Below are 25696 nucleotides of genomic sequence, written 5' to 3'. Positions count from 1 at the left end.
TTGCAATTTCTTCTAGTGCAAGTCAGTAAAAATGAGTGAGAAAGTACATGAGTATGCAAGTAAGGCCACACTTACAGTACACTGTCAGTGTGTAAGCGTGGCGGCCAGTTTTGCACCGATTTAATTTGCAGGCGAGATAGGGTCATAGTGCCAAACACCACTACCACCTCTCAACGAAACCAGAGACTTTCTAATGTGGAGACACAGCACTCAAAAAATACTCCATAGAAATGCATGGGGCTAGTTTGTCACGCCAATATGGCCGTTGTCTACACATATCCCACCCCTTCCTCGGCAAAACGTCGACATGTGAATACATTGAGCCAATCATGTGGTGTGATGTGAATACATTGAGCCAATCATATGGTGTGTTGTGAAGACATCGTGCCAATCATGTGTTGTGATCTCGCCACTGGAGCAAGATTGGTGTCGTGAAGCCTTGCGCACGCGCATTTCTGCCGAAATGGATGCCCGACGAGTGCCCAAAAAGCATTGCAATATGGCCACCGAGTGGAGGGACTTGCCTCAAAGGACTTTGCTATAGACCCGTTATTGTGTTCCTGGGTTTCCGATTAAAACATTCAAGATCAATGCAGATGCAGGACTTTAGCGCAATGCGCTACAAAATATCTAATTTAAAACATTTTTGTCCCCAAGTTACCATTAGCTCAATGTTTGTGACACCGGAAATGCCTTAGGAACACATGTTTGTTTATGTAGTGGAAAGTGTCACAAAGAGATGTTCTTCATGCTCCCAGAAAGTGTATTTCTTTCAAATACTGTTCCTAAATTCAACTTTGTTGCAACAGTGTCATTGTCATGACAATGCATTGACTGATTTGTAATTTTACTACTGTAGTCTGTAATTTGTATGTTTTTATGCCCTTCTATGTTCAACATAAGTATAGATGTGACTATATTGACTATATTGACTGAATCTGAACATCAATGGCATCTCTGGTAATTCATATCATTTGTATAAGATATAGATACCTTGAATACACAGCAGCAATAGGGGAGCCGTGGCCTACTGTTTAGGGCTTCGGGCTTGTAACCAAAGGGTTGCAGGTTCGATCCCCGACCAGTAGGACAATGTGGGTGGGGGAAGTGGTTGAGCACTGCTCTCCCATGCCCACATCCACGGCTGAACCCCTCACTGCACCCCGAGCACCGCTGTAGCAGGCAGCTCACTGCTTCGGGATTAATGTGTGCTTCATCTCACTGTGTGCTGTGTGTGTTTCACTAGTTCATGGATTGTGATGAATGCAGAGACCAACGGGATCAAAAGAGTATACTTATACTTATCCCAGACACTTTCATAATCATAATTGGGCAAATCTGTAAGAGAATGTTATGAGCATACGTAGATATCTCAAGGTCAATGAAAGAGTGTTTTCCTATGAAATGTTTACAGTAGAAGGGTATACTCTTCATTGTAACACGTCAACTTCAAAACTATCTTGCAATCACGCAGCCAGCCGAAAAAAACATTTAAAAGTTGTTTTTTCTCCAGACTTGATATTAAGAGGAACTTAACGCAAATAAATATGCCGTGCTAAATGTTTATGCTGTCCAAATACCACCAGACCTCATTTTGCTAGGGGAGTCCCATGCTTACAGACACATAAGAATCCGTGTACTTTCCGTTCATTCGTTTTTAGTAGTGAAACCAAAGAGAAAAAAACGAGAAACCACTTATTTTTTCGTTTCCCGTTTTAAAAACCAAATTGGAAAAAACGGATAACGGGTCGTTTTTTCATTTTTCGATTCTCCACCTAAATGAAAATTCTAAATTTTGGATTACGGTATCTGCCCATTCTTTTTCGTTTTGCCATGGGGGCACGTCTCTTTTGGAACTTGGTTGCCAAGGTGAGGAAGACCACCAGCTGTGCTGACTGACAACAAACTGAAAGAACGGTAAAATGGCTCTTCAGGAATACACAGAGTTTATCACAGAACGGTTTGAGAGTGGGAAAACCCATTCTGAAATTGCCACTGAGCTACAGCGAATCGGTGCACAAAGCTGCTCATTAATGACAGTGAGAAGGTTTTGTTCAGAGCACAATCTCCGAAGGAGAAACTTCGTCTCAGACGAGAGCTTGGGATGCGAGGTGTTGTCTGCCATTAACCAGGTATGTTTGTATTTTAACTATTTTGTGTAGCTAAAGTCTAAAGTTAGACAGCGACTTTGGATCTATCTACATGTATTTATTTCGCTATCAACCCTGAGTAAAGCGAGCAAGCTGCGAGCTACAGTAGCTACGTAGTGACAGTGGGGGCTAGCAAGGATAGCTAGTCTAGCTATCTACCTGTCAGATTTGTTTAACGTTACCTAGCAACTAGTCATCTACAATCTGACAAACTCCAAGGCTTCTGGTCATGTTGTAAACACGTTGGCTTTGTCTTTTTACTCAAAACTCTACGATGTTAGTTGACACAGCTGGTTCACTCAATGCAAAGCGACATGACTCAAGTAGATCAGTATGTTGTGCAGATGTTTCTGCTGTGATCTGAGAAATCTGAGTAAAATTGCTAAAACATAAGATGTTTCTTTGGCCTCATCCCATGAAGTGATTTAGCTTTAAAATCAATCCTGTAATTTAATAGGAACCAGGGATTTCAGTACTGGGGTATTAAAGAGAAATAGGTAGCCTACTGTACATACAGTAGTCCATCTGAACTTACACACATTGGCCCCAATGTAAACTTAAATCAGCATTTTTTCCCCCCTAAATAATGAATTACAGGTGTATACTGTAAATTACATAAACATAAGATGGAACTACCCTCCCTGTCACACACATACACACTATCATTGTGAATCCTTAACATAACCTCACTCTTCTACCCCACCCCTCACAGACGGGCCCGTCTTACGGACGTAAATTTATGACTGGATACCTGTCAACTCTGGGCATCAGGGCAGGCGAAGGACGTGTCGGGAGGATACTAAGGGAGGTGCATCAGCCATATAATATCTTGCGTCGTCAGGTAAGATTAATATAGACAAAAACTCAGTGACAAAACAGTTTTAACAAAAGGTCATCATCGGCTGTCGTATGATATCCTGTGCTATATTTGATCAATACTAAGTATATGCCAGTTACACAGAACCAGACATGCCATGTGCTTGCAAAGTATTTTCATGATTAGGCCTACAGTATTTTAGTTAAATTTGTATGTTCTTTGTTTTAGGGAGCACGCAATCTAAATCCTATTCCATACCATGCGGAATACATGGGACATAAGCTTCACATGGACCAAAACGAGAAGCTGGGGATGTTTGGTGTCACACATGTTTTGGCTGTTGATGGCTTCAGCAGCAAAATTGTAGCCAATGTTACAATGCCAGTGAAGAACAACCTGGTCATTTACAATGAAGTGTACAGGTAAATGCAGTGTTGGGCAAGCTACTTGGAAATTGTAGTGAGCTATGCTATCAGTTACTCTGCCATAAATAAAGCTTCGCTACACAAAAGCTACCACCCAGTCAAATGTAGCAAGCCAAGTTACACAAACACAGCAAAAGTAGTTCTGTACATAGGAAGCTACTTTAAGTTGCGCTAATTTTACATGACACACATGTTTAAGTTGAACCAAATGTCATGCACATGTGTGTGTGTGTGTGTTAAATTCTGGATTGAATCTGTGATTAATAAGAAGTTTCCATTCCAAATATAGGCCAACTAATGGAAGTATATCAGGGATATTTTCTTTACTACGAATGGCTGCGCTGTGTTTACCCACAGAAGTACTCCAGAAAATTGTAGCTTGTGTGGTCAAGCTACTTGATCAATAAAGGAGTTAAGCTACTAAAAAGTTACTTGATTCTGGAAATAGTGAAGCTACCACCAAGCTACACGTAGTGAAGCTACTGCCCAACACTGGTATAATACAAGTTAATTTTATTGTATTACAGAGCAGCTGTTGCCAGCAATGGTATGTGGGACCAAATCAGAGTGGACCACGGAAGGGAATTCTTCTTGTCTCTTTACGTTCAAGAGAAACTGTCCCAGCACCGATTCAACACCAATAGGCTACCATACAAACAAACAACATCATCAAAGGTATTTTTCTTTAAAAAAAAAAAAAAAGAGGAAAAGACATCACAATACTTAAAATGTTTTTTTTGGCCCACCGCTTCACTTCTGTTAAACAGAATCTCCGTGTGGAACGAATTTGGCCCGAAGTGAACACCAGGGTGAACTATCCATTAAAAAGAGCCCTGGTCGACCTAGTTGATACGGACAGTCTTGACATGCAGGACAACAACACCAAATACTGTGTCTCCAACCTCACGTGTCAAGTGAGCCAAATTGGACTTGAGAGAGCAGTGCAGTCCTGGAATGCCCACAGAATACCAGGTAGGACACTTGCAATTATTGCTTTGGAGCACTTGATTATGTGTGAAACTGAAGATTCTTTACCCACATGACTTTTAGGCAGAGGAATACCAAACACGCTTGCAGCTGGTGGTTGTCCACAAAGGATATCCATGGAGCTCCTCCCCAGTGCGGCAGAGGCTGCAAGAATGTATGAGGACGAGTTATGAGCCTCCCTGAGTTGGGCGTCAGCCTTTGGGACGGACCCCTTTTCCTCAGAAGAAGACCGACAGCAGGCAGAGCAGGTGTTCTTGCAAGAATACCCAGACATAACAGTCCTCTTTGACAGGGCGGTCAATAATGACCTCAGTCTTTTTCAAGACGCGCTGTTGTGCCTCATCAATGCAACAAATAGGTTTGCATGAAATCAATAAATGCATTTTTTTTCCCTAAGTGGATCTGTTTCAATTTCCTTATGTCTCGCCACAATTAATTAAGTACATAGTACCTGTTCTTTGTCCCATGTGTGCTTAGTTTCAGCATCCCTGCTGGTTTGAATGCAATACGATGACATGTCTTCTTTTATACTACATATACCTAACATTTCATAATCATAATCTCAATATTGCGATTGTTATCTTACAGTTAAAGCAACACCAAAGAGTTTTTTATAACTTAAAATAATGTTTCCAAAATTGTTTCAGTGGTTCATCAACTTGTAACAGGGTGAACGGCAATTCTGCATTCGCTTCGCGGCCCTCTATCGGCTATAACCGCACTATGTAAGTTTGCCAGATCGGGTAGCGGATCTGTAGTTCGATGGAATGAGACATAAGAAACTACAAATTTCACTTGCATCTGATGTCGCAATACATCATACTTCGTAAGTCATGCAAAATATTCTACCTTGTCTGTGGATATTGTTATTTGCAAAGCCGGTGCTGGATAAACAAATAGCGTGTGTGCGACAGAGGGAAAGTTCTTTGGTGTTGCTTTAATTTTTCACCGAATCAAAGGGAAACAGAATGCTTTTGTGAAAACATTACATGTAATGCAAATTAGACAAAAAAAGCAAATTAGACAATAACTTGAATTTAACTGAATTTATTAAAATAGTTTTTCAAACGGGGCCAACGCCTCTGACAGCCCTGCTACCTCATGGCTGCAGCTCTCCACTGCATCTGCCCGGCACTTTGGACATGAAGGTCTTTCTTGTGTCCACACACGGACACACCTCTGGCACCCAATAATGCTCCTGCAGCATGTGGCAAACACTGGTCTAACAGCAAGACCTGTGAAAGACATTGAATAATTTGTTTTATTCGTTTTATTTATTCACAGGACTCTTTTTTTAGGGTAGGATACTTTTTGCACCAAGTGCATTTATATGACAACACGATAATGACAGGGAGGATCCATAATTGCTTTAAATAAAGAACATCAACGTTTCTGAGAGGCCCAGTCCTAGCCCAGACCTCAATAGCGATACAGAATGGAATGGAATGAACCTTAAGACTACTCACACCAGACATCCTAAATATATGGCTGAATTAAAGAAAGAAATACCACTTGGGCATTGTTCATTATCTGATTCACAGTTAACGGGCACTTGGTTGAGACTATTACTGTCAAATGAGGCTTAAACAGTAATTAATTCCAAGGGTTCACTTATTTTTGCCACTGGCACTTTGGATGTTTTATGAATGTTTTGAACAAAGATATGACAGACAAGAATTCCTTTTGCACAATTAGCTTCCGCACATTGTGTTTGGTCATACTGGTGAGTTAGAAGATGAGATCAGATTTAGTGACGCATTTTTGCAGAAAACCAAATAATTCTAAGGTTTTCACAAACTTTCATGTGGAACTGTAGTACTGTATTGTAGAACTGAGTGTTGGAGTCCAAAAGTAGTCTTGGAGTCCAACAGTTGAATCATATATCTCATTCCCTGAATGAGTGAGAAAGGCACAAAAACATCACCAACCTTTGCAGATGAGACAACCAAATGCCGCCCTTATGGTTGTCACTTCTGGTTCGGCCAACACCAGGACAGTTGACCGTGCAGACGCGCCACTCAACTCCTTGATGACCTTCGTCACCTCCTTCAGTTCCTGGGCTGCCTCAACCACCTCCTCTATCTCAGCAATCACAGAGGCAGTTTCGTCGCGCCGACTGAAAAACATTTTTAATTCACATTTAGAAATTCCACAAGTCAGCCCAAAGGAGATGACTGATGCTTTCTTTGGGGCCTTTCGCTACACATAAAAACGATCAGTATGGTCCAGCTACCTAAGTCTCTTCCTCTTGTTGGCCTGTAGATGACCCAACTGATTCTCCGGCACGGCAAACACCTTCCTGGAATTTTGTTTCCAAAACCATGATCCTGCAATGAGAATGACAAATACCAGAATGTGATAAGTATTAACATCTTCAAAAACAATTGTAGGTGTAGGTAAAATTATTTGAATGGACTCATATTCACCCCTGGTGCCCTCAGAGTCAAGGATCTAATTTCCTTGACTGTCCGTCAGAATCATGGTTTCCTGCTCTCCAAGGGCCTCCCTGACTTTGGCCAGAATTGACGGCACACAGGCCTCAAATTCCCCAAACCGGACCGTCACCATTTTACTGGTCTCCAGCTTCCCCTCCAGCACTTCACCAATGAAGACATTCCTGAACATAGATCATAGCGTCTTACAACAGCAAAAAAAATATCATACTGTATGGCTATTTTCTGTTAGCCTTGTAAGACCATCCTAATCTTGCGAGCTCCATTTTACTTTACTCCCAGATTAGTCTGGCTATTTGCGATGGAGAAAATGTGGAGTGTTCGCCAAACGAAGGGCCAATCAGCGTTGGTTTTGAGGTAGGTTTAGATGTGATGAAACAAGAAGCCTAGCCTAGGAGTTATTTCAGATGGGCAAGAACAAGGTAGGCAATTGCTTTTCAGGGGGTCGTTTCTAGAAAAGTTAGCAACGACGTTGCTCAACCACCATGGTACGACGCAACTTGCGACCAAACAACGACACTGTTACACCTGTTTCCAGAAAGCATCGTGCCTGTGTCGCAATTCACTACCTCCGACGTTCGAACACCGTAGTTCCAACAACGTTGTTGATGATGCAGCGATACATATCATTGGTGGAAACAGTGGCAACGTATAATACCCCACCCCCTAGAAATGTTCTGTCACGGCCTATGTCGACACTTTTCTAATCTAAACCGAGTGATTTATGCTGGCATTGTCATTGCCATCAGCCAAAACCTAAACCTATTGCAAGCATATAAAACAGTTAATTTAAGCAGACCAATATGAGTCATTATTTGTGTTAAATATCTATGTTGGAAAAAATATATAGCTTGGACAAATGTCTGGGTATCCCATAGCATATCAACTGTCTCGTGGCTTAACGGTAGCGCGTCAGTGCACTGAGCGCTCGGCCGGAGTTCGCGTCCTATGTCTTCTTTTCATCTCTGACTAAGAGTAGGCCTACGAGACACAATAGGTTTTGACCATACATATTTATGTATATAGTTACTCTACATCGAGAGACCATAGGTAGGCCTACAATACATCAGTCAAAAACAATTGAATGTCACACTAGTTCACCTGCAGGTAGCGAGAAGCAAGAGGACAATCTCACATCATAAGAAAATCGAACCTACAACGTTGGGATAATAAGTCATCTGCTTTAGCCACTACACTATTTATCACTGCTGATGTAAGGGACTGTGAAGATTATAATACTAAAAGCAAGGCAATACTTGAATTAACATAAATAGCAAGAATGAGCCAAGTAGGGGAGTAGGTGTCTTAATCAAAATTAAGCTACAATATAGATCAATCATTGAGTCACGAGATAAACATCCACTTCGCAAATTTTGGTTAGGCGGTTGTGATTTTTGGTTAGGCGCTCCGGACACCAACAGGAACTACCAAGGAACGACACAAGTCTTCTGCTCTAGCCACTACACCATTTATCGCTGCTGTTGTAAGAGTCTATGAAGATTATAATACTAGCTTAATTTTGATTCAGACACTGACTCCCCTACTTGGCTCATTCTTGCTATTTATGTTAATTCGAGTATTGCCTTGCTTTTAGTATTATAATCTGCCTAGGGGCAGTAGTTCAAACGACCAAACTTTGCGTCCTTGTTTGCGATTGAGAGTTCGAACTACCCTTTCTAGAAACACCAAATCCAAGAACGATGGAGCGTACTACCGAGGTTGCGACGCAAGTTAGCAAACGACGCTTTCTAGAAACGACCCCCTGATTGGTTGATTTGGCCCGTCTATCACCAACATAGGTGGTGATAGACACATGGTTTATCCAATCAGCTAACCAGTATTTTCACCCCGTCCCAAAAGTTCTTCAACGGAATGTTCCCAGATGGATATGCCGAGCAAATGCGAAGCAAGGAGTCAGGCTAATTTTCTATAGGCTACCCCTTTATTTTAAAATATGTTTAGAAACATCTTACTACAGTTGACCTACTGGAATTGTTCTGGTTGGCTTGATTTATCTTAAAATCTTTCACAGTGTGTGAGTTTTACTTTAACAAACAAAAAAATACATTTCATGAGAGGGTCAAATCATTTTTGGTGCCACTGTGTATATGTCGGTGATTGGGTTTGATACATTTTAGGTTAGTGAAAAACTAAAAGTTTTCTTTGATTACCTTTGGAACGCCTTGGTCACTGACCGACTGGAAGAGGCAGCACTGGCAGCATGTGGGCGCTGGAAAGCGAAGCGGACAGATGGGGCAGGAGGGTCTGGGGCAGGAGGGTCTATGGCTCCACTCCTGTCTCCATGCACTTCATAGTGCCCCCGATGTTGGAGGTCCAAGCAGAAGAAGGACCCTTGTTCTTCTGGAAAAATCGCTACATTGGCATCATCCGTGAGATACACGCTCTCTTTTTGGACCTGTGTGTTTGAGGGAGAGATAATGGTCACACACACACACACACACTGACACACCCTAATTGGTAAGGTATAAACAAGCTAAAAAATAAGCAATTTTATATTCACTTCCCTGACGCACATCAATGCCATTTTTAAATACCTGAAAAATGACGCTTAACTTCTCAGCCGTCATGTCCTCTGGTCTTAGAGTGACCCTCTTGCTGCCATTAAACAGGACAAACGCCGACATCTGCATAAAGACATAAATTAGACCACACTGTAGTTTACAAACATTTTAGCAGTTCGGCTCAAAACTTTTGCCTGCACATTCGCTCTTAATTGAGCGCTCCTGTGATGAGTGTGTCCCAGTAACCGCATCCATCTCAGCGCACCTTAATTTGAGCGTAGAAATTCGTAGCTTAACCTGTGACTGATTCAAATAACTAACCAAAGACAGCAACAAATAACTGCACTTTTGATATATATCACAAATGTGGGCTACTAGCTACTCTGAATGTGCCTGAGACATTGAGCTAGCTATCTATCCATTTCACCTAGCGCAAGGTTCTGATACTGCTTCATTCGAGCCTTTTTTTTGAGACTAGATGCCAACTAAATGTTTGGCGTTAGAACGCGCCTGAGGACCAGCCAGCTATCCATCTCACAGTCTCACACCAACTTTTACTTAACTTCACTAGCACTTCACTTTGCTACACTCCATCATCGCCAGTGTTGGCGTCATTTGTAGGCTACTTTTATATCTTCCAGCGCCTCTCCCAGCGCGCTTGAGGACCAAAGAGATATTCATTTCACCTTCAAGCGAACTGCCGTTATTCATGAAAGTTTTTTTTTCTTTCTAAATCTCTACACATCAAGTTTTATTTAAACACACTTATTTTTATCACTCCATCATCGCCAGTTTGGTGTAAACTGTAGCTTCTATCACTTCATATTTCCTCAGTGCCTCTTTCAGCGCGCCTGAAGAGCGTAACTAGTTAGCATCAACCAAGCGAACGAAAGGCCGTAGTATAGCAAGTTTATGAAGAAAAATATTGATCAACTTAACTACACTTTTTAACTACATTGTTTTTATCACTCCATCATCGCCACAGTTCGGTGTCAACTGAAGGCTAACGTAAACTAGTCTAGCTACTATCACTTGTATTTTCTCACCATGCAAGGACCAGCGAGCTATCCATCTCACCAAAAAGCGAATCATAGCTAGCTAGCAGGTTTTTGAAAGCTTATGAAGAAAAACACTCTTCACATCAACTTAATAACTAGACTGACAAACAATAGAAGCTAGACTTATTTACAGCCACAACAGCCCATACGAGCTTATTGTTGATAAATGGTCCGGACGTCCCTCACGTAGCTAAATGAATCGGTCAAATTAGAATCATACAAACTCAACTACTGTCATTTATCTGTTTAATTTCCATTTTGCTCTAATAAATATTGAATGTCACTTACCTTGTCAAATAGAGGAGTAGGGTGAAGTAGAAATCCGTGTATGGTTCGTTCATTCATTATTTGGTTTTTAAACCAAAACAGAAAAACCAAATAATGGTGTGTTTTTTTGGTTTTTCTGTTTTAAAAGCAAAATGGAAAAAACGAAAAAAACAAAACAGAAAAACTCGAACTGTCAGTGTCTGTTTCTGTTTCTGAAATCCAAAACGGGATAATGAAACAATGGTCGGTCGCCTAGGAGATGACCGAAACATTCTGGAGTGCGAAGTTAAAGCCCATCTGTCAACTGTGAAGTCATTCATTCATTCATTCCGTCCGTCAGTCATCATCAGACAAATACAACTTGTGAAATGGACAGCTACCTCCTTTTTCGAGGCACAAAGCGGCTTCATCTCAGGCCAGATGACCTGTCATTAGGGAAAATCTCCCTAATTTTCAAGGTAAGACTTAATTTGTTGCTGTTGTTTAAAAGCTGATTTTTTTCCCTCACAAACTCCATCTAACGTTACCTGACAGATCATATCGCAGTGGCGTAGCGTAGCCTATTCATTTATTTACGCCTTTCATTTTTCAAGCCAATTTATGGTAGATGCTAAGATTATTTGTTATAGGCCTAGTTGTTGTTGTCGCGATTTGTCATAGACGGACTTCATAAGGTAACGTAGGCCTAGCCTAAAAGTGATTTGTTGGTTGAAGGGTCTCATTGGACGTCCCTATCTGTCGTTAATCATTTGACCTAATATATAGTGGCCACACTAGTCTAATCGCTAACTAAATAACAGTGTTGGGCTGTAGCTTAACTACCAAGTAACTTGCCCAACGCTGGTAAATAAATAGTTATCCTCAACGCGATTTGTAGTGTAGTTTGTTTCTACCCCGTCTCCACACATTAGGCTACTTGACATTAGGTTAGCACGAGAGCTGGAGATTGTTGATTCATCACAGTTCACATAGACAATGCGAACCGTTCTCTGAAGAAGAGACAAGCGCGAGGCATAATCCAGTGCCTGCCATTCGATGAGGCTTATCAGTATATATAGTGAAGCGATTCGCGCCAAAATGCTGTGGTAATCTCTGATTGGTTGATCTAGTGCAGGGGTGTCAAACATAAGGCCCGCCTGCAGGTTTCATGCGGCCCCCCAGATGTTTTAGGTAGGAAGGGAAAATTAGGAAAAAGTACCAGTTGTCTTCAACAATGTGTAATAATCAATATCTCTATGATATGATAAATTGATAACCTAGCACTACAAACCATCCTCAGGAAGGAAGACACAGAAAACTAACATGGAAATAGGGCATTTCAAGAGAGAAAGAGCAGTAGGCTATATGAAAGCAGTACATTATTTGTACTTGTTTGCTCATAAGTGATATCATCAAATAACACTCTGATACCCATGCAGAAAATGTTAATGACCATGACGGCCCACCACGAGGTCTCATTCCAACAAATCCGACCCACTACCAAATATGAGTTTGACACCCCTGATCTAGTGATTGGGGCCCAGAGATATCATTTTCTAGTTATACCATATTCTTTGTCTGAGAATGATGATCTTTCGTGCATGCCATTCTGTTTTTGGAAGTTGGATTGAGATATTATAATAAGCTGTTTATTATTTAACTATTATTTCTTATTAACATAGGTTCAGGAGTCATCAATATTTTTACTGGATGACCATAATCAGGTGTTCCTGCCATCAGAGGATGGCATATTTGACCAAGACCGAATGGTGCCAGGGGGACATTATGAGGTCAATGGTGATGCCACTGAAGAGGATGGGGCCAGCAGGCCAAGTGCAAGCCCTCAGGCGCAATTTGCGTTCCGGCGCCCCTCCAGCACTCCATTTGCAGCAGGGATCTCTCCGAGGCCTTCGGGGCCCAAAATGATGCAGAAGTGAGTTTTGTCTTAACTGTTTTCATCAACTTTATTCACGTTATACCTTATGCGGATCGGGGTAATCCACCCTCTCTAGCGAATAAAATATCTTAGCGCATTAATATATAATAGCGCATTAGAGTTTTTATGCACATTTCACTTGTTTCCAACCAGGTTTTTTTTATTTTTTATTTGAATTGTAAAAATGGCATTCTCCCATATGTGAGCACTCTCTTGCACTTGGATAATTTCAAAGAGGACTATTTTTGTTTACTCTTTCTCTCAGGAGTATCCTGATTGCAGATATAATTGACGGAAAACCGGTGACATCAAGAGCTGTCACAGTCAAATTCTCCGAATTTGAGGCCACGGTGCCAAGCATCTCTACCAAAGTCAATGAAGCTTTGGCCCAAGAGAGTCTCATTTTGGTTGATAGCCAAGGGAATCAACTTGTAGATTCTGATGGCACAAGAGGTATGATCTTTTTTTCACATCCATAGCCAATTGATCCATTTCCTCATTGTCTAAGCTCATCAGGTGCTGTCCATAGGAAAAATAATGCTGGAATTTGGTACAGACTAGACCTGGGGCAATTACTTTCACCAAGGGACCACATTACTGAAGCTATTAAACATATAATTGTGCAAAAAATGAAAGAAGCATGCAACTTTCAGGGTTTGTTCTTGATGACCTAAGCTTTAATTTAAGATGTGGAGACATTCTCAGTTTGACCTCTGAGGTCATCTAGACTGTGACTAAAACATGTGTCAGGGGAGCTGCCTATACATTTTAGCCTGTATTATGACAGGAAAGCTTATTAAACACAAATTATACTATTTAGATGGGATTAAACATGCATTGAGAATATCCCACCCCTTCCATTCCATGGGCAGTACCTAGCCTTTTTAATATACCCTTTTAAAAAAATACTGTACTGGTCATTTTATAATAATAACATTCTCTGGATACCCAACACAGGATCTGCTTTCTGGCGACAACATGCCAGAAAGGTCTTTGCTGTCCCTGAGGCAGAAATTGAGAGGCTGCGAAGCCACAAAAGAAGGCGAGAAAGGTACTAGCTAAACAGACAAAGTCTATACATTGTTTTTCTGGCGATTTATGTATGTAGCATATGTGTATGTGTAGATGCCTGAAAGATTTTGACAAGTCCTAGTTATGCATGATATCAATACTGTGCTGGTTGAATGAGTGCTCACACATACTTTACAGCAACCAGACTGTGTCTGTGGAGGACAATCTGGAAGTTGTGTCCAGAAAGCTAAGAGAGCTGGTTGACTATGTCAACAGCAATCCACTGACCCTCACACCCCCACTCAGCCTGACTCAGAAGGAGGCAATTAAAACTGCCTTCAGCTGTCTAATGTGTACAGGTATGTCAAATTAGCCTATATCCCCTATACTGAGTTGCCTATGATACTACTGTTGCATTTTACATTTGTTCTACAATTGCAGAAATGATGAAGGAACCCATTTTTGCTGAGTGCTGCCGAAGCCTGCTAGGATGCAGTGCGTGTGTGGACAGGTGGATGGAGGAACACGACTACTGCCCGAAGTGCAGAGGGGCTGTTTTTGACATTCATCGGCATTCAGTGGTGGGGTTAGATGAAGCCTTGGCTGTTATTCAGCTCCTGTCTTCTTAAGAAGTGATGTTTGTGAAGTGAATTGCAAGTGAATTGTTATGTAAAAATCTTAAATTATTAAATATCCTTTAGTAATAAACATGTAACATTATTTCATTAATTAAAAAAAAATGTGTTCTTTAAAAGTTCTTTATTTCATTAAAACATGTACCTCTCAGTAACATTCAGTGTTTTAAAAAGTGCGTCATTGAAAATTGCAAAGTTTTTGTTTACTACGTTGTCTAAAATGATGGACAGGTCGGGGAAGGCCTCAACAATTTCTGCTTCGGCTTCGAGTCTGTCTTGTTCATTCCGGAATGGGTCTGTGCCAAATGTTGATTCCCTGGTGAGTGAGGCTCCCAGAGCCTCAGTGTACATGTCTGCTGCCACTGAAGCACTGGGCAGCAGGTGTTCGGCCAGTCGTACTGGACACCCGTCACCAGCTAAATTGTTGGGTATTCCTCGACCTAGACAGCACATTTTTTTAGTTTTTTTATAAAGGATCTTATTTATTCACATTATGAAAATTTGTTCTCTGCAAGGACATACCAGGAATCCTGTGTGCATTCCAGGCCTGCACCACACGGTTTAGTCCAATCTGGCTCAATTGACACAACAAGTTTGAAACACAGAATTGAACAAAACTGTCTTCCATGTCAATTGCCTCTTGGTCTAACAGCAGCACCAAGGCCTCCTTCAGGGGATAGTTTACCCTCTGATTTACTTCAGGCCAGATACGTTCCACTTTCAGGTTCTGTGGTAAAGATGACGTGAAAAGAAAAGAATGCAAATCTAAGTTGAACCTCGGGTGACATTTGTGGACCGCAAGAAAATAATTTACGTCTGTAATGTAAGAATTTAAGAATTTAATGGAAATTGCCCCTGACTAAATAGAAGGAATCACACTTGCCATGGAAGATGTGGACTGGATGTAGGGTTGACGGGTTATGTTATGGCGGTGTACGGCCAGGTTTTCCTGCATGAACAGGGTCAAATAAAATTCCCGCCCATGGTCAACCCTAACCTGATCCCACATTCCATGGGACAGAATGGCATGTCTGAAAAAAACAAAAAAAACATCCATGTTAATGTTTGATAATCTGAGCATATTAAATTGTAAGCTATAAATAAATGTGGCTGTAGTTCTTTTTTCCACTGTTGCACTTGTTGTCCTCTAGGTGGCAATGTGGCACTAATTAAAATTAATTTTAGCTATTAGCAAACACTTTTAGTTCTCATACAGTAAGAAATAGTGCAATATTCACCTGTAGACCTCTTCATATATAATTAGATTGTTCTTAGTTGGCATGGTGGAATGTGCCACTATTTTGCTGCTGAAGCCATCAACAGCAACTACGTGTGTAGTACCAAACATGCCGAGCTTCTCGTTCTGGTCCATGTGAAGTTTATGGCCCATACCTTCTGCATGATAAGGGATGGGGTTCAGATTCCGAGCACCCTATTATATAAAGGCACAGTTAACATATTGGTCACCAACTAATATAATAACCAAAGTCAAATCAAGTATGCATTTATCCACTGGTAAAAAACTACAAGGTTAACCACTGGTTACAAGCAAAGGGGTGTCTTTCCCAAAAGCTGTTCATGTTGTTAGCAACTACAGAGGCAGTGACACAAACAAATGTGACACCATATTTGGTTCATACTTACATGGTATATAGACAAAAAAAATTCTGTCATATTTGGCAACGCACACAAAATACATTTTCACAAATCTTACATTTTGTCTCAGTTGATGTGATGGACTTCTCTTAAAATATTTCCAATTCTGGTCTCTCCTGCATGCACTCCAACTGATGACAGGTACCCAGTCATGAATTTTCGGCCAAAGGTTGGACCAGTCTGTTGTCAAAGACTCAAGATTAGACCTACGTATAAATTGCTTTATGGATGCCTGCATTTTATATCAGTATTTAAGCCCTAACACTTACAAGTAGCTTGTATGCTGAAATGGGATTAAAACTGTCTTGGTGGCAATAGGCCATAATAATAACTAAAACTGTAACTCAAACTACTGCAATATGCTATAGTTGTTTGGCAGATATTATTTCACTCATTATGACAGAGGCCTAACTATGATAAAACAAACACAGAATATACATTGCTCAAAACACATTTTTTGAAACCTTCTATCCTTTTCTCCATTCTCAACTACATTCGCAGAATTTAAGCTTAGTTCTTGAGAAATAAAATACTCTCCTCAAAAGTTTTACTTGAGCTCAGAACAAAACAGTGTCAGAGTACCAATCCAGTGTATGATTGAAGTGTTCCCTTAAAATGTTTTTTTTAGCAGTATATTACATTTGACTGATGGCTACATGGGATCATGACTAGCAAATCTAGGTGGGAAACAACTGGTTTGCTTTGACTTCGAGTAGGCCCATGTGGAACGGTGCATTGTCATACTGTATTTTTGAGACTCTGTAGGCTATAATTGTGGTGCTTAATGGACCTTAGCACGTTTCATTAAGTCGAGTTTAAAAAGTTTAGTTGAAATTACATTAAAATTAAATGAGGACAAAGCCACCTGTTGGCTAGGCAGATCATGCCAAAGTGATCAACATAGCAGTTGCTACAGCTAGTTTTTTGCACCGTTAGCCATGCGAGTTCGTTTTCTTAGAGCAGACGTCTTTCAGTCACATTGGATTTATCAACGAAAGACAATTTGCCTGATGTGTACTGGATTTCTGTGGGAATTTATGGACATTACAAACAAATATGGAGAGTGGAAGAGCGATGAAGACACCACAGAGAACATGGAAGGAGGTTAGCATAGCTAGTCTCAGGCAAGGTAAGCGAAGATAATTCATCCTTTTCTCCGGTGACCACACATTGCAATCTATTTCATTATCTTCAGTGTTGATAGCAGATGGTTTGTGTTACATGAGCCGGTTGTAGTGCACAGACCCGGCTGCAGAGTACAGTGACAGAGGGGGCATTGGGGGCATTTTGTTTATTTGGGGGGGGGGGGGGGGGGCGCGAGACCCAGCTGTGTTCTTACATTATTAAGGCTCTTATGCATGTTGCTGCTGATAACTTTACCTGTCTAACGAATGTTATCTCCGCGATTTAAGATTGTTAATGTTGTGTAATTGCGTGCCTATACAATTGTGTAATGTATAGGCACGCACTTTGATTTCCCTATTTTGACAATCGGCTAGCCTAACAAACGTATTTCATTTGAAAAAGCAACCTGGTCAATCGCTAACAACTATGTGCACCTACAGCTCTAACACATTCCAGTATGCTATCATTTAGTGCTACCGTTTAGTCTGCATCGGCGCAGCCTACGACGATGTGAACTAGTGACAGTTGTTGTCGCGGTAAAGCTAATAGCTCCTGTCTCTAAATAGTGTAGACTAGGCCTACTGGCTATGTCGCTTGATTTTCTGTGATAAATGCAGCCTGTAGCCTTGGTTACTTCAGCAAACCCAGACCAGCTGTGGCATCAGTTTTGCTTAAAGGCAACAGTGTAGCGTGAGAGGGAGAGTGCCTGTTGCGGGCTATTTCATTTCATTTGCAGCGTATATGCGTGAGGCCACGGAGGGTAGTCTCCATTGTGTGAGTGTGTGTGTGAGAGCGGGGCAAGGAGGCTGTGTGAGTTTTATGCCGCTACATGTAGCCTATAACTAACGAAAGAAGACCATACGTGAAATAACAACAAAATAGAAACGCAATAGCCTGTATGGTGGTCACAATAGAGGGCGCACTGATTTTATTTGAGGGGGCTGGGAGGAAATGTTGTCGAGGCTTAGAACTATTGATGGAAGGGAGGGGTGAAGTTGACCACTTTTTTGTCAGCTGTTTTGAACTGCTCGGATATCGACCGTGGTAAAGTTGGTTTTATATTGGACGTTGGATATTCGACACATTCGAAAAATCTATTTAGCACTGACTACGAGGGTCGAGTTTGTGTCAAACCAACTTTAATGTGTTTAAACAAGGCCTGCCTATATTACACAAAGCTTCTTTTGTCCAAAAACCCATGTTTTGATTTTATGAATTTTTTAGGCTGATAAAAGATTTCAATCTATTATGCGGCTTCACCTTTTGACTTACCCATACTAAAACACATCTCCTGAACTCGGCTTACTGCCCTTTCTAGTACACAAAGCTTCTTTTTCCCTAAAACCTACTCTTTGATTTTATACAATTTTTAATGTTAAATGTTTCAAATCTATTATGCGGCTTGCCCTTTTGACCTACCCATGTCAAAACACATCTGGTGAACTCAGATTACTGCTCTATATAGTACACAAAGCTTCTTTTTCCCAAAAATCCATTCTTTGATTTTATAAATATTTTTTAATGTAAAAAAAATGCTTTAAATGCTTTAAATCTATTATGCGGCTTGACCTTTTGACCTAACCATGTCAAAACACATCTGTTGCACTCAGCTAACTGCCCTACATAATACACAAAGCTTCTTTTTTCCAAAAAACTCACTCTTTGATTTTATATTATTTTTTTACTATTCAAAAATGCTATAAATCTATTATGCGAATTGACCTTTTGACCAACCCATGTCAAAACACATCTGCTGCACTCAGTTAACTGCCCTAATAGTACACAAAGCTTCTTTTTTTCAAAAACTTACTCTTTGATTTTATATACATTTTTTACTATTAAAAAATGCTATAAATCTATTATGCGGCTTGACCTTTTGACCTACCCATGTCAAAACACATCTGTTGCACTCAGCTAACTGGCCTTCATAGTACACAAAGCTTATTTTTTCCAAAAACTCACTCTTTGATTTTATATTAATTTTTTACTTTATAAAAATGCTATAAATCTATTATGCGAATCGACCTTTTGACCTACCCATGTCAAAACACATCTGCTGCACTCAGCTAACTGCCCTACATAATACACAAAGCTTATTTTGTCCAAAAACGTACTCTTTGATTTTATATTATTTTTTTATTATTCAAAAATGCTATAAATCTATTATGTGCCTTCACCTTTTGACCTACCCATGTCAAAACACATCTGTTGCACTCGGCTAACTGCCCTACATAGTACACAAAGCTTATTTTTTCCAAAAAACTCACTCTTTGATTTTATATTAATTTTTTACTATTCAAAAATGCTATAAATCTATTATGCGAATTGACCTTTTGACCAACCCATGTCAAAACACATCTGCTGCACTCAGTTAACTGCCCTACATAGTACACAAAGCTTCTTTTTTTCAAAAACTTACTCTTTGATTTTATATACATTTTTTACTATTCAAAAATGCTATAAATCTATTATGCGGCTTGACCTTTTGACCTACCCATGTCAAAACACATCTGTTGCACTCAGCTAACTGGCCTTCATAGTACACAAAGCTTATTTTTTCCAAAAATTCACTCTTTGATTTTATATAAATTTTTTACTTCATAAAAATGCTATAAATCTATTATGCGAATCGACCTTTTGACCTACCCATGTCAAAACACATCTGCTGCACTCAGCTAACTGCCCTACATAATACACAAAGCTTATTTTGTCCAAAAACGTACTCTTTGATTTTATATTATTTTTTTATTATTCAAAAATGCTATAAATCTATTATGTGCCTTCACCTTTTGACCTACCCATGTCAAAACACATCTGTTGCACTCGGCTAACTGCCCTACATAGTACACAAAGCTTATTTTTTTCAAAAACGCACTCTTTGATTTTATATTAATTTTTTACTATTCAAAAATGCTATAAATCTATTATGCGAATTGACCTTTTGACCAACCCATGTCAAAACACATCTGCTGCACTCAGTTAACTGCCCTACATAGTACACAAAGCTTCTTTTTTTCAAAAACTTACTCTTTGATTTTATATACATTTTTTACTATTCAAAAATGCTATAAATCTATTATGCGGCTTGACCTTTTGACCTACCCATGTCAAAACACATCTGTTGCACTCAGCTAACTGGCCTTCATAGTACACAAAGCTTATTTTTTCCAAAAACTCACTCTTTGATTTTATATTAATTTTTTACTTTATAAAAATGCTATAAATCTATTATGCGAATCGACCTTTTGACCTACCCATGTCAAAACACATCTGCTGCACTCAGCTAACTGCCCTACATAATACACAAAGCTTATTTTGTCCAAAAACGTACTCTTTGATGTTATATTATTTTTGTATTATTCAAAAATGCTATAAATCTATTATGTGCCTTCACCTTTTGACCTACCCATGTCAAAGCACATCTGTTGCACTCGGCTAACTGCCCTACATAGTACACAAAGCTTATTTTTTTCAAAAACGCACTCTTTGATTTTATATTAATTTTTTACTATTCAAAAATGCTATAAATTTATTATGCGCCTTCATCTTTTGACCTACCCATGTCAAAACACATCTGCTGCACTCAGCTAACTGTCCTACATACAGTAGTACACAAAGCTTTTTTTTTTCCAAAAACTCAGTCTTTGATTTTATATTAATTTATTACTATTCAAAAATGCAAAAAAACAAGCTACCTCTTTGTAGGTAGACATACATCATTTATATTTATTAAGTTAACTATATTTTGTTTTCCATCCAAAGTTCCATTTGGCTGTGTAAATCAACTGGATTTTTTTTAAATTTTCAATAAATGTATAATATAGATTTATAGCATTTTTTGATAATAAAATATCTATAAAATCAAAGAGTGGGCTTTGGAAAAAAATAAGCTTTGTGTACTATGTAGGGCAGCAGATGTGTTTTGATATGGGTAAGTCGAAAGGGGAAGGCACATAAAAGATGTATAGCATTTTTGAATAGTAAAAAATTAATATAAAATCAAAGACTGCGTTTTTGAAAAAAAGAAGCTTTGTGTACTATGTAGGGCAGTTAACCGAGTGCAGCAGATGTGTTTTGACATGGGTAGGTCAAAAGGTGAAGGCACATAATAGATTTATAGCATTTTTGAATAATAAAAAAATTATATAAAATCAAAGAGTACGTTTTTGGACAAAATAAGCTTTGTGTATTATGAAGGCCAGTTAGCTGAGTGCAACAGATGTGTTTTGACGTGGGTAGGTCAAAAGGTCAAGCCGCATAATAGATTTATAGCATTTTTGAATAGTAAAAAATGTATATAAAATCAAAGAGTAAGTTTTTGAAAAAAAGAAGCTTTGTGTACTATGTAGGGCAGTTAACCGAGTGCAGCAGATGTGTTTTGATATGGGTAAGGCGAAAGGGGAAGGCACATAATAGATTTATAGCATTTTTGAATAGTAAAAAAATGTATATAAAATCAAAGAGTGTGTTTTTGAAAAAAAGAAGCTTTGTGTACTATGTAGGCAAGTTAGCCGAGTGCAGCAGATGTGTTTTGATATGGGTAAGTCGAAAGGGGAAGGCACATAATAGATTTATAGCATTTTTGAATAGTAAAAAATGTATATAAAATCAAAGAGTGCGTTTTTGAAAAAAAGAAGCTTTGTGTACTATGTAGGCAAGTTAGCTGAGTGCAACAGATGTGTTTTGATATGGGTAAGTCGAAAGGTCAAGCTGCATAATAGATTTATAGCATTTTTGAATAGTAAAAGAATTATATAAAATCAAAGAGTGCGTTTTAAAAAAAAAGAAGCTTTGTGTATTATGTAGGGCAGTTAGCTGAGTGCAACAGATGTGTTTTGACATGGTTAGGTCAAAAGGTCAAGCCGCATAATAGATTTATAGCATTTTTTAATAGTAAAAAATGTATATAAAATCAAAGAGTAAGTTTTTGAAAAAAAGAAGCTTTGTGTACTATGTAGGGCAGTTAACTGAGTGCAGCAGATGTGTTTTGACATGGGTTGGTCAAAAGGTCAATTCGCATAATAGATGTATAGCATTTTTGAATAGTAAAAAATTAATATAAAATCAAAGAGTGAGTTTTTGGAAAAAAGAAGCTTTGTGTATTATGTAGGGCAGTTAGCTGAGTGCAACAGATGTGTTTTGACATGGTTAGGTCAAAAGGTCAAGCCGCATAATAGATTTATAGCATTTTTGAATAATAAAAAATTAATATAAAATCAAAGAGTGCATTTTTGGAAAAAAGAAGCTTTGTGTACTATGTAGGGCAGTTAACTGAGTGCAGCAGATGTGTTTTGACATGGGTTGGTCAAAAGGTCAATTCGCATAATAGATGTATAGCATTTTTGAATAGTAAAAAAATAATATAAAATCAAAGAGTGAGTTTTTGGAAAAAAGAAGCTTTGTGTATTATGTAGGGCAGTTAGCTGAGTGCAACAGATGTGTTTTGACATGGTTAGGTCAAAAGGTCAAGCCGCATAATAGATTTATAGCATTTTTGAATAATAAAAAATTAATATAAAATCAAAGAGTGCATTTTTGGAAAAAAGAAGCTTTGTGTACTATGTAGGGCAGTTAACTGAGTGCAGCAGATGTGTTTTGACATGGGTTGGTCAAAAGGTCAATTCGCATAATAGATGTATAGCATTTTTGAATAGTAAAAAAATAATATAAAATCAAAGAGTGAGTTTTTGGAAAAAAGAAGCTTTGTGTATTATGTAGGGCAGTTAGCTGAGTGCAACAGATGTGTTTTGACATGGTTAGGTCAAAAGGTCAAGCCGCATAATAGATTTATAGCATTTTTGAATAATAAAAAATTAATATAAAATCAAAGAGTGCATTTTTGGAAAAAGGAAGCTTTGTGTATTATGTAGGGCAGTTAGCTGAGTGCAACAGATGTGTTTTGACATGGTTAGGTCAAAAGGTCAAGCCGCATAATAGATTTATAGCATTTTTGAATAATAAAAAATTAATATAAAATCAAAGAGTGCATTTTTGGAAAAAAGAAGCTTTGTGTACTATGTAGGGCAGTTAGCCGAGTGCAGCAGATGTGTTTTGACATGGGTAGGTCAAAAGGTCAAGCCGCATAATAGATTTATAGCATTTTTGAATAATAAAAAATTAATATAAAATCAAAGAGTGAGTTTTTGGAAAAAATAAGCTTTGTGTACTATGAAGGCCAGTTAGCTGAGTGCAACAGATGTGTTTTGACATGGGTAGGTCAAAAGGTCAAGCCGCATAATAGATTTATAGCATTTTTGAATAATAAAAAATTAATATAAAATCAAAGAGTGAGTTTTTGGAAAAAATAAGCATTGTGCACTATGAAGGGCAGTTAGCTGAGTGCAACAGATGTGTTTTGACATGGTTAGGTCAAAAGGTCAAGCCGCATAATAGATTTAAAGCATTTAAAGCATTTTTTTTACATTAAAAAATATTTATAAAATCAAAGAATGGATTTTTGGGAAAAAGAAGCTTTGTGTACTATATAGAGCAGTAATCCGAGTTCACCAGATGTGTTTTGACATGGGTAGGTCAAAAGGTGAAGGCACATAATAGATTTATAGCATTTTTGAATAGTAAAAAAATAATATAAAATCAAAGAGTGCGTTTTTGAAAAAAATAAGCTTTGTGTACTATGTAGGGCAGTTAGCCGAGTGCAACAGATGTGTTTTGACATGGGTAGGTCAAAAGGTGAAGGCACATAATAGATTTATAGCATTTTTGAATAATAAAAAAATTATATAAAATCAAAGAGTACGTTTTTGGACAAAATAAGCTTTGTGTATTATGTAGGGCAGTTAGCTGAGTGCAGCAGATGTGTTTTGACATGGGTAGGTCAAAAGGTCGATTCGCATAATAGATTTATAGCATTTTTATAAAGTAAAAAATTAATATAAAATCAAAGAGTGAGTTTTTGGAAAAAATAAGCTTTGTGTACTATGAAGGCCAGTTAGCTGAGTGCAACAGATGTGTTTTGACATGGGTAGGTCAAAAGGTCAAGCCGCATAATAGATTTATAGCATTTTTGAATAGTAAAAAATGTATATAAAATCAAAGAGTAAGTTTTTGAAAAAAAGAAGCTTTGTGTACTATGTAGGGCAGTTAACTGAGTGCAGCAGATGTGTTTTGACATGGGTTGGTCAAAAGGTCAATTCGCATAATAGATTTATAGCATTTTTGAATAGTAAAAAATGTATATAAAATCAAAGAGTAAGTTTTTGAAAAAAAGAAGCTTTGTGTACTATATAGAGCAGTAATCCGAGTTCACCAGATGTGTTTTGACATGGGTAGGTCAAAAGGGCAAGCCGCATAATAGATTTGAAACATTTAACATTAAAAATTGTATAAAATCAAAGAGTAGGTTTTAGGGGAAAAGAAGCTTTGTGTACTAGAAAGGGCAGTAAGCCGAGTTCAGGAGATGTGTTTTAGTATGGGTAAGTCAAAAGGTGAAGCCGCATAATAGATTGAAATCTTTTATCAGCCTAAAAAATTCATAAAATCAAAACATGGGTTTTTGGACAAAAGAAGCTTTGTGTAATATAGGCAGGCCTTGTTTAAACACATTAAAATTGGTTTGACACAAACTCGACCCTCGTAGTCAGTGCTAAATAGATTTTTCGAATGTGTCGAATATCCAACGTCCAATATAAAACCAACTTTACCACGGTCGGATATCGGACTGGATCGGCTAAATTATAAACTAAACGATAGTGAATACTGTCACCATAACAATATTAGACAAAATGAACACAGACTTACGAGCTTACCTGATTTATGGCTGACATCACCTCCACCTCCAGCTGTTCATCAGACACAAAGTTTTTTCTGCGGAGATAATTTTCTTTACAAAATCTTCGCACTGTCATTATGGAATGATGTGGTGCTCCGGCATCTGCTAATGCGGCTGCTATTTCGGAATGGGTTTTCCCATCTCGAAATAATTCCTTAATGTAATTTTCATAGCCAACAGACATTTTTGTTAGCCTAGCCTACTTCGCACTCCAGAATGTTTCGGTCATCTCCTAGGCGACCGACCATTGTTTCATTATCCCGTTTTGGATTTCAGAAACAGAAACAGACACTGACAGTTCGAGTTTTTCTGTTTTGGTTTTTTCGTTTTTTCCATTTTGGTTTTAAAACAGAAAAACCAAAAAAACACACCATTATTTGGTTTTTCTGTTTTGGTTTAAAAACCAAATAATGAATGAACGAACCATACACGGATTAGTAGAGCGGGAAATGCTGGCCTCCTCTTCAGTAGTTTACCTCAGAATGACTTGACAGCTCAAATGACAGTTATCCGAATTGTTGACAACATTCTAATCTAGGACCCAATCAAGAACGAGATTGGCTTGTTTCTGGGGAGAAAATAACTGTAGCGAGCAACACATCATCAGGAGATTTGCACAACCTGCCCACCAGTCACAGACATTTCAGGCGTCTTTCTTATTTGTATCTAGGTGAAAAAATTAAGTCTTAAGAACGCTGGATAGCTAGATGACCTAGCGCTAGCTACATTAGCAGCAAACTGTATAGCTTCCAAGCCAGTTGGCTAGCTACTAGCTGCTAACATAATCGACTCACATGAAAAACAGTCGTAGGGGAGCAAATCTTTCACTCCTTTATTCATAATAAACAAACAACTTATAGTTCAACAAGCCTTTCAAGAGTTGTCT

At 38.7% G+C, this 25696-nt stretch overlaps 1 protein-coding gene, 1 long non-coding RNA gene and 2 pseudogenes across 2 annotated transcripts; 3 read left to right on the top strand and 1 right to left on the bottom strand.

Moving 5' to 3' along the window:
- The window catches only part of LOC143129040 (uncharacterized), a 119037-nt pseudogene that overhangs the window by 84224 nt on the left and 9117 nt on the right, over positions 1–25696 (top strand).
- LOC143100334 (uncharacterized) lies at positions 1636–5317 on the top strand (annotated as a pseudogene).
- Positions 5411–6832, bottom strand: LOC143100395 (uncharacterized). The gene is made up of 4 exons (XR_012981902.1): positions 6806–6832; positions 6613–6706; positions 6308–6495; positions 5411–5614 (listed from the first exon to the last, which is right to left on the bottom strand). It is a non-coding gene; the product is annotated as an uncharacterized LOC143100395 (long non-coding RNA).
- LOC143100273 (uncharacterized) lies at positions 10787–14247 on the top strand. Its single transcript, XM_076263319.1, has 6 exons — positions 10787–11137; positions 12341–12591; positions 12860–13047; positions 13552–13645; positions 13804–13964; positions 14047–14247. The coding sequence occupies exons 1-6, from the start codon at positions 11048–11050 to the stop codon at positions 14232–14234; spliced, it is 972 nt and encodes a 323-aa protein (XP_076119434.1). The 5' UTR covers positions 10787–11047; the 3' UTR covers positions 14235–14247.

This window comes from Alosa pseudoharengus, unplaced genomic scaffold, assembly GCF_046254945.1.
Source record: "Alosa pseudoharengus isolate Yale_2024_CS ecotype anadromous, Long Island Sound unplaced genomic scaffold, YU_APseudo_1.1 YU_APseudo_1.1_scf_1, whole genome shotgun sequence".
Classification (NCBI taxonomy): Eukaryota; Metazoa; Chordata; class Actinopteri; order Clupeiformes; family Clupeidae; genus Alosa; species Alosa pseudoharengus.
Note: the sequence above shows the minus strand (reverse complement) of the source record. Positions and strands in the feature narration are given on the sequence as shown.

Excerpts from the sequence above, each read along its gene's own strand:
- LOC143100273 (XM_076263319.1), top strand. The coding sequence starts at position 11,048 with ATGGACAGCTACCTCCTTTTTCGAGGCACAAAGCGGCTTCATCTCAGG. Across the intron at positions 12,592-12,859 it reads GGGCCCAAAATGATGCAGAA|GAGTATCCTGATTGCAGATA; the intron begins GTGAGTTTTGTC and ends TCTTTCTCTCAG. Across the intron at positions 13,048-13,551 it reads AGATTCTGATGGCACAAGAG|GATCTGCTTTCTGGCGACAA; the intron begins GTATGATCTTTT and ends TACCCAACACAG.